Below are 14,249 nucleotides of genomic sequence, written 5' to 3' on the forward strand. Positions count from 1 at the left end.
AATACACTGTATTTTTTATCCCCCCCCCCTCCCTAAACATAGTATATGGACTATTGAGAATGTATTGTTTTGTCAACATTTTCCACCTTGATTGGAAATATTGGTATGGTTTTCAAGGTGATGTCCATGTGTATGTGGATGATGTACAGACTAAAAACACTTTATTACCCTCCCTGTAATAACAAACCTAGGTAGGTACTCTTAAAGTAGTGTACCTTGTTGCTTGAATTCGAGCAATTGCGAAATATTACAGGTGTTATTTTAAAACGAAAAACAGTCATAATTAATTTCCGATGACCTTAAAAGAGTCGACTCAAAGATTATGGAAATACTTGCTTTTTAGTATTTTCTACAAATGTTTCCCACTCGTATCCGCATTAGGTTGTCCTTAATAACGATTATAAATTTATAAAAAAACCATCAACTTGGTGGTGTTCTATGACTTTCCTATTTCCATAGTTTGAAAATCGGCTCTTTCAATGATTGCTCAAGAAATGCAGTACAGTGTTAATTCAGTTTACTTTTTAGTTTATCAAATTGTTCAGGCTTTCTCCCTTTTTACCATTGTAATATTTACGCCAACCCAAATTCAACCCGGGACCTCAGGGACTGAAGTCCCGCGCTCTAACCACTACGCCAGCTCGCTCCCTATGGATACTGATTGTGTATATAATATGCATAATTTTTTTAAGAAAGCAATCTAACAGCTGATTTTCGGCCCTAGGGATGTAAAAACCTGCTCGGTCCCCAAATTACGATGGCAGCTAGCATAGACTATGACGTAGCTTTCGGCTCCCAATAAACGTTTTGTAAAACGGCTGAAAACATCATATTGTGGTGAAATTGTTTATAGCACACGTGTCCTTAGATTGCAACTAAAATATTAACAGCAATTAAATTATCCAGCTGATCATAATATTAACAAATGGTCTTCATAAGGATAATTGTGGGAACTGTAAAAGCCAACTGGGACAGAGCCCAAGGGACTTTGTAAAAAATCTAAGGTTAGTTTGCAAATCTTCACACCTAGACGAACATTTTGGTATATAATATGTGGATTTAAATCTTAAAAAAAAAGCCTTATTGTTTACAAAGTTTCATGTAGCGTATTAATAATATAGAAGTTATTGAAATAGATTTAATTGAAAATCATATCACACAAATGGAAATACGTCTAGTTTGCTGCAGCAGGGGTATTTAAAGTTTCAGTTAGTTAAGTCAGTAATAAAACCCTTTCATAATATTCATAATGAATTCTTCAGTTATCTTTCATTGATCATAAAAAAAATCACAATTTCCATTCCAAGCATTAATAAAATATTTTCATTTCAACAATTAGATTTAACAGTTAGATAACTAAATGCGCATTGCAATTATGCATTTAAATAATTCTCCGATTATTTAAATTGTTTTACATTAGCCAACAAAACAAGTAAATCTTGGAGGACAGTTCTGAAGTTGGTTTCAAGGTTTCAACAATTACATAAGTCTTCAGCATTTGCAGTCTGTAATTATAAGCTTGATCCTTAATAGCGAGATCCATGGGCGTACCCAGAGAGGGGCAGGGGGGGGCAGCTGCCCCCCCCTAGAAGCCAGGATAAGGTATAAAAAATTGAGAGATTGGAAAATTCTTGACATAAAAGCGTTCCAAATTATTCCAGGATGTAATGAAGCCTGATGCGTATTTAAAAATAATTCTTAGTTATGGATTTTGCTTTTATTTAAAATAAACTAATTATTCAATTTGTAAACTGAGACTCTTTTTTATTCATCTATACTATTTTGGCCTCAGTACAGTTTTTCGGCTACCATATAAATACCACATTTTATCTAATCATAGATTAAAGACAAAGAGTAGACCTTCAATGTCCGTACCCGATCGGGAACGCTCGGCAATGCCTTTCGTTCGTATATCTTCGTTTTTGTTCTAGCCCTAGCGTCGGTCGAAGGCGGACCTATACCACGTAAGCGTGTAGTGTGTGACTTGCTTTTTGTTGTGGTGTAGGTTGGTAGTAAATTTACCCAAAAAATCCCCGTCTGACAAGCTTAAAAATTAACTTGTTTCCCCGTCTTTCTCCCTCCAATTGGCAATACAATCACATCACAATGGTACCGGCAACGTTCCAAGCAGTGCTGCTATCTGTGGGCGTTTTAGCGAACTACGTCGACTCTTTTGAAAGCCAATCACAAGTCACATACGGCATACGGCAATTGGGAGTGTTCGACGCTGAGGGCTGCGCGCGCCGCACTGGGTTGGGGCTAGAGGTGGGCTAAAAGGGTACTTTCCTGTACCCGGGTACAACAGTTACAGGTACTCTAAAGTACCAGTTACAAGTACCCGTTACAAAAGTACCCGGTTACAGAAGTACTCTAGTCCAGTGTAGGTAGATAGTATCTACTTGACATTTTGGATTCATACAATGAAATCGGTACTGATACTGAGTACCTCTTTACCTCCTTTTGTGTCTGTTATGTTTATTCAAATGTGTAAAGTGGTTGTATGAAAAGGCTTACCACTTTAACCTATTTATTAAAAAAAAAAATTATCACACAAAATATGAACCCAACCGGTAAATTTACTTTATTGCAGTAACCTAAATTGAGTAAAATATCGAAATGAAAAAGTAGGCCTATATTCAGGAATTAATTCCCTAACATTATTTACACCTAGTGACAGTTAGTTGTGGTTAGGCCTAAAATTAAAAAACGTAGTTCCTAAAAGTGCCCCCACAGCTAACAAGAGCGCTGCTGCTGTGTCAGCTCAGCAATAAAGTTACTTTTAAACGGGCACTGACTGTAACGGGTACGGCTACCATTACCTGTACACAATTTTCCTAACTCCCTAGATAGATATTAGAAGTACCCGGGTACTTTTGTAACGGGTATTTAAGATTTTGAGTAACCGTTACCCTCCGTAAAAGCCAGTACCCGTTACAAAGTACCCGTTACAGTTACTTGGACACATCTCTAGTTGGGGCTACGTCTGCCATTTTTATGTACCGCAGCGAAGCGAACGTGTAAAGTTATTGCTGTTCTTGAGACTCTGTAGTCTGTATTGAAGTAGAGTAGAATATATGTGGTTTATGATTTGATGTTTGAGTAGAGAAGCCGAAATGGACATTCGGAAGTGGTTTCACACAGGTAAGTTGAATACTAAAAACCAATTATACGTATAAACTGCAATTAATTATTGTAAGCATAGGCCTACACAGTACACACTGTTTTTAGTGAGGTTAGATGAAGATGGCCAGACTCTGAGATTCTTAGGCATACTGGCTCACAGTGTTGCCAACCTCTCATTCTCAGATAGATGAAAACATGGTTAATTGTAAAACGTTTTCGTACCTAATTTAAAATCCACATTATTGATATATAACAATTAAAATATTAATATACGGTTATTTCCAGCCAATGAACCTCACAAGAGGAAAAAAGACCAAGATGATGACAGTAGTGGAAGCAATGATGGCAATGAAAATAGATCTAAAAGGCCCGAACTATCTGGACCAAACACGCGTCCTGAGACATCCAAAACATTTTCTGGACATGATGGCTACCATGAAAATGATATTGGTAATTATATTGGTCAGGCCACTAAGATACAGCCAGAAAAGAAGAAGGAATTACTAACCAATCCTTGGGTTCCACCATCAACTTACGATTTTAGTTCTGATGCCAGTCATTTAAAAAGAAAAATGAACCATTCCTGGTTGGATCAATATTCTCCTTGGTTGGTTTACTCAAGCAGTTTAAAAGGTGCTCTTTGCCTGCACTGTGTGTTGTTTCCTCCTGTTAGTGGTACAATCAAAGGAGTTTTAGGATCGTTTATGGTAAGGCCATATGTAAAGTTTAAGGACATTCATGAAGATTGTAAAAAACACGCCACCAGTCAATACCACAAAACTTCAACTGCCGCTGCAAAAGCCTTCCTTGACAGTGTCCCTGTGGATGTCCAGCTGCAAAGTGGTCACCAGAAGACTGTTGAAGAAAACAAGCAGATATTGTCATCTATTATTTCGTGTATTATATTTTGTGGAACACATGATTTGCCGCTTAGAGGGAAAAAGGAAGACGAGGGCGTGTTCTTTGATCTATTAAACTTGAGAATTGACTCTGGTGATGAAAATCTGAAGACTCACCTGCAGAGATGCCAAAAAAACGCAGTCTATACTTCACCAAAAATTCAAAATGAGATAATAAGTTTATGTGGTGAAGTAGTCAAAGAAATGATCATTGAAGATTGTAAAAAAGCAAAAGCTTACTCTGTAATGGCAGATGAAACCGCAGATATTGCTGGCAAAGAACAACTGTCTATAGGCTTGCGGTTTTATGACGAGGTTCAAGAAAAAATCAGAGAGGAATTTGTAGGCTATGTTGAGTTGAAATCTCAAGATGCCGCTACAATTGCTAGCACAATTGACAGTTTTTTAGTTGAACAGAATCTTTCCATAGAGAACTGTGTTGGATTTGGTTTTGATGGCTGCTCCACGATGGCTGGAAAAGAAGGTGGTGTGCAGGCTATTCTTAAGAAGAAATATTTTAAATCTTCCTTTTTCCATTGCTCAAGCCACAGACTAAATCTTGTTGTCAATAATGCTAGCAAACTACCTGAAATAAGGAACGTGATTGCTACACTTAAGGACGTAATAACCTTCTTTAGAGAGTCACCAGCTCGCAGGAATTCAGCTCCTAATCTTTCAAGACTCTGTGAGACCAGATGGTCCGAAAAATACAAAAGTATTAGAACATTTTCAGACAACTACAATGAAATTGTGAATGCATTAGAACAGCTTTCGGTTGAAGGAAACTATGCAACAAGAAAGTCTGCCTACCAGCTGCACTCGGCAGTTACTAAACCATTTTTCATTGTTGGTGTAGTCATCATTGCTAAGTATTCAGCAATTTTGGAACCGATTGTCAATGTGTTACAAGGTAAAAATATGGATTTGATTATGGTGAGGAATCATATTAGTCAAATACTTGATGTCATCAAGAAGGACCGACAAGAAATTGATCAAGTTTCTCAAGAATTGCTTGAAAAATGTCATGCAATGGCATCAACAGCCGGGGTTGAATTATCAGTGCCCCGGACTGTACAGAAACAAACACAAAGAAGTAATCCACCATCGGAGACTGGGGTTGAATACTGGAGACGATCGTTGATGATACCATATTTGGATTCTCTTGCCATATCACTAAATGTTAGATTTTCTCAAGACAATACACCAGCATTTGCCTTGTCTTATTTACATCCTGCTTAAATGCTGAAAATGCCATCCAAAGATTTAAGAAAACAAGCAACCCCATTCATAGACTTCTACGAGTTGGGTGGCATTCAAGCGGAATTGGATGTGTGGTACAATGTTTGGAGAAAAAAGGAATTAGCTGAAGCTCAAATGAGGGACATTGAAGTGGCAGCTCTTTTTGAGGAGGCGAATATTTTTTCCCCTTCAACAAGACACGCACTCTCAATTCTAAGTGCTTTTCCGTCCACCACAGCTACTGTAGAACGTTCTTTCAGCACGCTGCGAAGGGTGAAGACCTGGCTCAGGAATACCATGGGAGGAGATAGGCTGACGGGGTTGTGTCTGATGAGTGTCCATAGGAAAATCTTCAATGAAAATCGGGACTTGATTCAAAGAAAAGTACTAGAAAAGTTTTCTTCAAATCCCAGAAAAATGTTGTTACTGTAGTATGAGAGAAGATAAGTAAGATAGTTCACAGATATTTATGAAATTTTTGACACGTTTTCAATTTTTCATTAGATTCTAAATCATTCTTAAATAAAATCCCAACAATATTAATAAACAGACCAATTTCTTGCAATATGTATAAAAAACTGTTTAAAGTGTAATGAATTAATATAAACCAATTTTTTGTGAATCTTTTTTGTTTTCATTTGCCTTCAACAATAATGTGACGAAAAAAATTGCTTTTACGGCATAAGTTATCAGCAGGCTCAAATAGTTTACCATATGGTTTGGGTGTTAGGGTGTTAATGGATGTGAAAAGTCGGCATGGACATAAATATACAGTTAAATGTTTATTGTAAAGCTAAGCAGCCTGACCTGATCCCATTGACGGACATACAGCCACTTAGTAAACGCTGCATTATCGAGCTAGGTTTGTTATATTTATGTCTCAAAATAGCGTTAAAAACGCTAATTTCAGCATATTGTTTTTAAAATTTTCCCGGGGGATGAACCCCCGGACCCCCCGCCATTCAGACCCCCCGGTTAGCTGCCCCCCCCTAGTTTTGGTCCTGGGTACGCCCTTGGCGAGATCACCAGATAAAGTGATGTTAGTGAGGTGATGTTGTACAAATGTTGGGGGTTTCCAACAGACAAAAAATAGGTGTTGTTGATAGCAGCTTGCAAGTTAGTTATATCACTATTTAAGTTGTGGCACACACAACAAAAGGTGTGGTTCAACAGACATTAACACGTTTACTGCGGCCCATCAAATAGCAGGCGTAGCCCCAGTACGGCGCAGCCCACAGCGTCGAACAAACCCGATTGCCGGGTGATTGGCTTTCATATTTTAGTATGACGAATATCAAATAACGTATGGTAATGTATTGTTTCATGACAAGAGTCGACGTAGTTTGCTAAACACCCACAGTAGATGCCATTATTTAACAATAAAACACACTAATATAGCACAAAATTACATTTAACAAACATAATGAGTGAGTGAAAATCCACCAGGTATAGTTTCGGAACGAGTAACGATAATTACAAACGGATTGCACCACAAAACTACCACTGTCATACACGAAGCACAGACAAAAATACTCCGACCTACACCAGAGTGCGGCTGCACTCAAACCGAATAAGTTTGGCGGGTTCACACTACCGCCCGGGCGGTACGCCGCAGCATGGCGGAGCGCGGACCTACCGCCCGGGCGGTAAGGCTGGTACTATACGGACGCTAAATGCGTCGCGTTAAATACGCTGCGCTATTTTTAATTTTGGATGGCAATGCAAGTCAATTTGAGTGACTATACGAGCGCAGTCTACGCGGCACGCTGCCCTCCAAACTCGGCGTCGACGCATTTTACGCGACCAGCCCTGGAAAAACGTTAGCAGCGCGACGTAGATAGCGCTGCGCAACGCTAGGGCCGGACTATACGGACGCTAGATGCGTGGCCCGCAGTCGCATTTTCTTTCTTCATCAGACCGTCACTGACAAGATGTAAAAGTTCATCAAATAAGCTAACAGACATCCTGTAATATTGGTAAAATTTGTCTTCATATTGTCTGTGCTTCTCAAACATCAAATGAAACGCACCTGTTGTCAATCTGCTGCTTAGAACGGGATGGGTACCCCAACGTCTATCCTGCCTTTTGGTCTTTTCCAAATACATCTCTAGTAGACACTGAAACCCTACAGCACCGATCTGCACTGCATCCATATTGGCAACTTGGAATAAAGTGATCTGGGAAGCAACGTGGCGGTTTCTGCGCTCGTATAGTCTGGCCAGCGGGGCGTTGACGCAAAAACAGCGCGACGCATTTTGCGTCCGTATAGTCTGGACTACTTATGCGCCGAACTTTGGCGTTAACGCGACGCATTAACGCGACGCATTTAGCGTCCGTATAGTACCAGCCATCATGAATACCAGCGGTTGACTGCAAGGTTGCAACATTTGTATGCACGTATTGAGAGGATTCCTGTCGGAGCTTCAGCGGATGATGGTGAGCAGGGGAGGACAACACTGCTGGAGAAAACCAAGAATATGCTAGAGTCTTTTAAGGAGAAGAAAACATCTGCAGAGAAAGTAGTACCTGAAGCTGTGTCAGATCCCAAATTAAATTTGGCGGAGAAATCTAACGTTGAATTGGTTGATGAATTTTTGGGTCAGGACAATGGACCAATCAAAGTTGATGCTACAAAGGACCTTGTACAACAAGAGCAGCCTGTCAAGACAAGTACATCTGAAACTTTGCTGCCGGGGCTTCCACCATTGAATTTAAGGAAGGAGGAAATGCTATCTTCTGATATCCAGCCTAGCAAGGAAATGTTTAATGCAAGCGCAAAATACCACAAGACCAACGCTGTTCCAGTGTATAAATGGGGCATCAGATTTAACAATGAATCAAAACAAAGTGTAGGATCATTCCTGGAGAGAGTGGAGGAATTAAGAAGAGCTCGTGGAGTCAGCGAACAAGAGTTATTTGAATCAGCTGTTGATTTGTTTGAGGGATCTGCACTTGTATGGTATCGGTCGACAGTAGGCAGGATAAGCTCCTGGAAGGCCTTATGTACTGAGATGAGAACTGTTTTTCAGGCTCCTGATTATGAGTTCCGACTCCATCATGAAATATTTACCCGAATGCAAGGTGACCAAGAACAAATTGACATGTTTATCGCAGCGATGGAGGGCCTATACTCTAGACTATCGGAGAATGTACCGGAACAGGTGAAGTTAAAGCAGATATTTAATAATCTTAATCCGCAGCTCCAGGATAGACTCGCTATGTTTGACATAAACAGCATTGAAGAACTTCGGTTCATGGGTCGAAAAGCGGAGGCAGGCCGACTGAGATCTTTGTTGCCTAGGTCTGTTTCAGGAAATTCCTCTCCATTGGAGCCTGACTTAGCTTGCGCTCAATACCACAAGCGAAAGACATTCTCGCCCTCAAAGGTAGCAGCGTTACAACCCTCTAGACCTCCTAAGGTTCCCAATGCAAACACTAAATGTTGGAATTGTGGTGTTGTTGGCCATCGTCATGTTGATTGTGAGGAGCCTCGTGAAAGGTTTTGTTACGGCTGTGGTCAACAGGATGTGATAAAGACTAAATGTTTAAAATGCTCGCCAAAAAACGAGTAAGGCAGGGGGTCAGCTCGCCAGATCATGTTGACTCCCTTCAAAAACTAAAACCTGAACTCAACAAAATCGATTTCTTACTTCAGTTTAAAGCAAATGATAGGCGTCCATACTTAGATGTTAGGATTTTTGGGAAAAAGGTTAGGGCTTTGTTGGACTCGGGAGCATCCCACTCCATACTTGGGAAGGATGGACTTCAGTGGATTAAAAAAGTACCGGCCAAAATGCAGAAGCTAGAAAATCGCTGGATGGAGACCGCTGATGCTCAGAAACATTCAATCACAGGCCAAATGATAGTGCCAATTACCCTGGAAGATAGAACTAAAAATATCCCAGTAATGATTGTGCCGTCATTGCAGCATAGCTTGATCTTAGGTATCGATTTCTGGAATTCAATGCAGATAGTTACCGACATGTCAAATACTACGTGGGAATTTTCAAGACCGAAAGCAGGTGTGGCCGCAATCAACATTTCAAGTGGTATAAAATCTGAGGAGTATCTCAGTGAGGAAGAAAAGGAGGAGTTAGGAGATTTCATTGAGAAGAATTTTAAGAATGAAGATACTACTCTCGGACGGACTAACCTGGTTGAACATTTAATAGACACTGGTGATGCTACACCCATAAAACAAAGATATTACCCTATGTCACCAGCCCGCCTCCAAGAAGTATATGATGAGCTAGACAAAATGTTGAAACTTGGAGTTGTCCAACCCTCGAAAAGTGGATGGTCCTCACCGATTGTTCTCATCGACAAGCCGGATGGTACGAAACGCTTTTGCGTAAACTATAGGAAATTGAATTCAGTAACTAAGCGTGATGCATATCCCCTCCCATTTGTCACGACAATTTTGGATCGCTTGAGAGATGCGCAGTACCTGTCATCTATTGATATCAAGTCTGCCTATTGGCAGATCCCATTGGCACCAGAAAGTAGAGACAAAACGGCTTTCACTGTCCCTGGCAGAGGGCTCTATGAATTTGTTACTATGCCTTTTGGCTTACATAACGCTCCGGCGACATGGCAGCGGTTCATAGATTCAGTGATAGGAGCAGATCTAGAGCCAAACGTATTCGTGTACTTGGATGATATTGTTGTTGTCACATCGTCTTTTAAGCACCACCTACAGGTATTGGGGAAGATAGCTGAACGCCTAAAAGCAGCCAAATTGACAGTTAACGCTGGCAAGTGCAACTTCTGTAGACCAGAGCTCCATTATCTTGGGTACATTGTGGATCGGGTAGGCTTAAGAGTTGACCCTGGAAAAGTGGAAGCCATAATTAATATTCCGGTTCCGAAGAATCAAAAGGCAGTCAGGCAGTTCTGTGGAACAGCGTCCTGGTACAGGCGTTTTATACCCGACTTTGCCACACGAATGTACCCGCTGACCAATCTGCTCAAGAAGAAGCAAAAGTTTGAATGGGGAGATGAGGCACAACAAGCATTTGAGGACATCCGAAGCTGCTTAGTAAAAGCCCCAATTCTGACATGTCCGGACTTTTCTAAACCTTTCTCTATTTCTTGTGACGCCTCAGGAGTGGGACTTGGTGCTGTTCTAAGTCAACAGAGTGAGCTTAAGGATTAAATTACTAATGAGCCGCTGGGAGAAAATGTAATTGCCTATGCAAGCCGAACACTGACGAAGGCAGAACAAAAGTACTCTGCTACAGAGCGGGAATGCCTCGCAGTGATCTGGGCAGTTGAGAAGTTTCGGCCCTATGTGGAAGGAACACACTTCACAATCATTACTGACCACTACAGCTTATTGTGGCTTCACAATCTGAGAGACCCTCAGGGGAGACTTGCTCGTTGGGCGCTGCGGTTGCAGCCGTATAGTTTCGACCTTGTGCACCGCAAGGGGAAGGAACATGTAGTGCCTGACCTTCTCTCTAGGACTACGTTATTCGAAGAAGAAGAAGGGAAGCCCCAAGTCTATGCTGTGGATCACCAGCCTGAAGATCAGAATCACCTGGAATCAGAGGATCAAGAACCCCAAGAGGAGTTAGCGGAAGGAGATGAAGAGGAGAGCAGACGTGACAAGTGGTACTTGAAAATGTGCCGAGAAGTACAAGAGAAGCCTAATGACTATCCCTGTTGGAAAGTTCAGAATGGAAAACTCTGGAAACTTATTTCTACCAAGAAACCCATTGAGGATGACAAGGAAGGATGGAAGAAGGTAGTGGCTAAGGACGATAGAGGAGGAATTTTGTTACAGTATCACGATGAGCCTACTGCTGGACACCTGGGCATCAACAAGACATATGCAAGAATTCAAGAAAACTACTACTGGCCCAAGATGAAGCAAGACATTGCTCGTTATGTTAATCATTGTAAGATCTGTCAGCAAGTAAAATATGATCAGCAGAGGCCTTCTGGCTTCATGGGGTCTTATCGTGGGGTTGCTAAGCCCTTTGAGATGATTAGCGCTGACGTGCTCGGACCGCTTCCAAGATCTTCTGCGGGCCACAAGTACCTATTCGTGGTGATGTGTACATTTACAAAATTTCCTTTGTTGTTTCCCTTGAGGGAGATTACTGCGAGCGCCATTGCCAAGAAACTGGAGGATGACGTGTTTATGCTTTTCGGAGTCCCTTCCTACATAATCTGTGACAATGGGTCAGAGTTTAGAGGAAAGCAAGTCCAAGAACTAGCCAGGAGTTATAATATAAAGCTCTTGTACAATGCAAGGAGGCATGCTCAAGCCAATCCGACCGAACGGGTTAACAAAACTTTAGGACCCATGCTTAGGGCTTACATTGGAGAGAACCACCGCCACTGGGACCGTAACATAGCTAAATACGGATTTGCTCTCAGGTCGGCAAAACATGAAGCCACCAGCTACAGTCCTGCATACCTCAACTTTGGACGAGAGTTGATCGCTATCAATGAAGATGCGGATCCAACCAACTCATCGGAAGAAGCTCCCCAAGTAGAAGACTCTTCTGCGTATGGAGATAGGTGGAAGGAACTGAAGAATATCTACAAAGATGTCAATGGAAAGCTTCGGAAGGCGCATGAGAAACAAGCCGAAAGGTATAATCTACGAAGAAGAGAGGTAGTCTTCAAGGAAGGGTCCTTGGTTCTAAAGAGAAACTTTCCCATATCCAATGCTGCAGCTCACTTTTCAGCAAAGCTCGCTCCCAGATACACTGGTCCCTATCTCATCCACAAGAGAGTGTCACCAGTTGTCTATGACCTAAGAGACTTAAAGGGCAACCCCTTAGGATCATGGCATGTGTCGGACCTCAAACCATACCACTAAACGAAGAGAAAATTGAGGCAATTTTCTTCTGGCGGGGGAGTGTGTGCAACATTTTGCAACAATTATACTGATCGGAGTCAAGACTGATCACCTTGACATAATTTCTTGGTAGGGATGCGCGCTCCTAACCAGCCGATACCAATTGTTCAGCATGGCTGTGTTGCATTTTGCCTTGCCAGATTGAAGGCACTAAGGAAATTCCAAGTTAGTGGTCAGCATGGCCTACGTGAGTAATGACTAGGTCACGTGATGGCTGAGCCTGCTGCAACCGGCATAGAGTCCAACGGTCTAAGGAGCCTCTACTTGACCCTCACTCAGCCCTGGGATTTAATTAGAGCAAGTTAACCTGCATTTCTACCTGAAGACCCTCGTCTCACACTTTGAGGATTTTTGCAACTTTTGCGAAGAGGTGAGGCAGATAATAAATTTGTATTTCTAATTTGTCCAAAATAGTAACATTTTGAGCAAATTTCTGATTAAAGTAAATATATTTTCTGGAAACTAATTATTTGTTGAACATGATTTATTCATGCATGGACCAATGTGAAACACTTTTATGCATTTAATTAATGTAATATTTTCATAGTTAAAAGAACAAAGAAAATTATATTTTACTGAAACAGATGATATCAATTTGAAATATATGTTCCAATGTTAATAGTTACAGCATTTTATGAATTTTTACAAGTTGAATTGTCCCTGTTGAAACAAAGTAGTTTGTGAATATTCATGTTTGTTACAATACATGTCTGAAATATTCTGAGCTTTTAAAAATTTGTAGATATAAATATTATATGCTCCTTGTTTAGTGTAAATAATATGTTTTGTCTAATTGTTTAATGTTTGTAGTTAATCTGGTCCATAAATATATCAAACATAAAATGAATATTGCCCAATGATTTAGTAAGTATTTTGTGCTATTTTCAATCAGACCTAGCCTGGACATTTTTAACCCTTTGTCAGTAATTCTCTTTTAATTGTTCTAGATATTTAATTGTAAATACTTGTAAAACCTGAATTCAAACTTGCAAATGAGTATTCACTTAAAACAAATATTAAATGAATTTAAATATTGTTGCTTAGAGTCTATTATCTGTAATAGTTTCAGTTAATCAATTTATAAGCAGTTTTACTGGTGAATCTTATGGTATTTAATGAGTTCAGAGTGGATTATTTAAACTGAGATTTTAATAATTATTGTTGAATATTTTTGTAGTATGTTATGTACCTATGTCAGTTTATGTGTCAAGTCCAAGTAATTTTAAAGTAATAATTTACTACTGGCAAAATAGTGTTTAAATCATGATCATTTATTAATTAATTGTTTTGTACTTTTGTGTCTCTGAAAAAATTACTGTATTACAATTCAGTTACATAAAATTCCAAGGATAATCAGCTTGAGATATTCAATTTAATTTAAAATGTTTAGAATAATTTTATAAGGAACCATACTTTTTATAAGGGAATTTTTGTAGGGTTTTCCCCCTGGGACCTACCTTGCTGTGGTGGATCTACCTTGTACGGAGGCACCTACCCACCTACCTACCTACCTACCTGGCTGAGACGTGCGGAGTTCACTGGCCTGGCTTACCTGAGACTTGTGGTGGCGACAACCTGTGACTGGGCTACTGGACATCGCGGGACTACCCTGGCGTGTCGTACCTGGGATTGGAGCTACAGACTCAACATTCGATAAGTCGATCGTCTTTGATTATTGATAGGCCTATTTAGACATTTTGTGTGGGATATCCCTATTTAATGAACGCTAGGCGGACTTGGACATTGAACTTTCAGCAAAACTGGGTGTTCACCACATTTACTGCCAGACTCAACGCTTCCCAGCAGTAGATTAGTGTATAACATAAATATATAAATAGAGCTTAAGAATTTGTGTATATGTTTTATTATGTCTAGGGTGTTCGTGTTGAAACAAATATTTGGTGGCCACCAAACTGACAATTGATGAATATTGTGTTGTATTTAGGAATTAGTATTGAAACTTCCACAGTCAATAATTAAGAGTTGTCAATTTTGTCTATTTTTGGTCTTGATATCTGAGTATAGCCTTATCAAGTCAGTTGTTCTGGCACTTTGATCTGAATAAATTATTGAGGCTGAATTACAGGTTTTTTTTTTGTTTGCCTTTAGTCTTTTGA

At 40.2% G+C, this 14,249-nt stretch overlaps 1 protein-coding gene across 1 annotated transcript; it reads left to right on the plus strand.

Moving 5' to 3' along the window:
* The first annotated feature begins 3,113 nt into the window (after positions 1-3,113).
* Positions 3,114-5,261, plus strand: LOC128997540 (52 kDa repressor of the inhibitor of the protein kinase-like). Its single transcript, XM_054423180.1, has 2 exons — positions 3,114-3,141; positions 3,409-5,261. Exons 1-2 carry the CDS (start codon positions 3,114-3,116, stop codon positions 5,259-5,261), a joined length of 1,881 nt encoding a protein of 626 aa, XP_054279155.1.
* The last annotated feature ends 8,988 nt before the right edge of the window (positions 5,262-14,249 follow it).

This window comes from Macrosteles quadrilineatus, unplaced genomic scaffold (genome assembly GCF_028750875.1).
Source record: "Macrosteles quadrilineatus isolate MER2022 unplaced genomic scaffold, UCM_ALF_1.0 Scaffold_6__1_contigs__length_79288215, whole genome shotgun sequence".
NCBI classification, from domain to species: domain Eukaryota; kingdom Metazoa; phylum Arthropoda; class Insecta; order Hemiptera; family Cicadellidae; genus Macrosteles; species Macrosteles quadrilineatus.

Coding starts and splice junctions, on each gene's coding strand:
- LOC128997540 (XM_054423180.1), top strand. CDS start 3,114: ATGGACATTCGGAAGTGGTTTCACACAG. Junction 3,142..3,408: donor TCGGAAGTGGTTTCACACAG/GTAAGTTGAATA, acceptor GGTTATTTCCAG/CCAATGAACCTCACAAGAGG.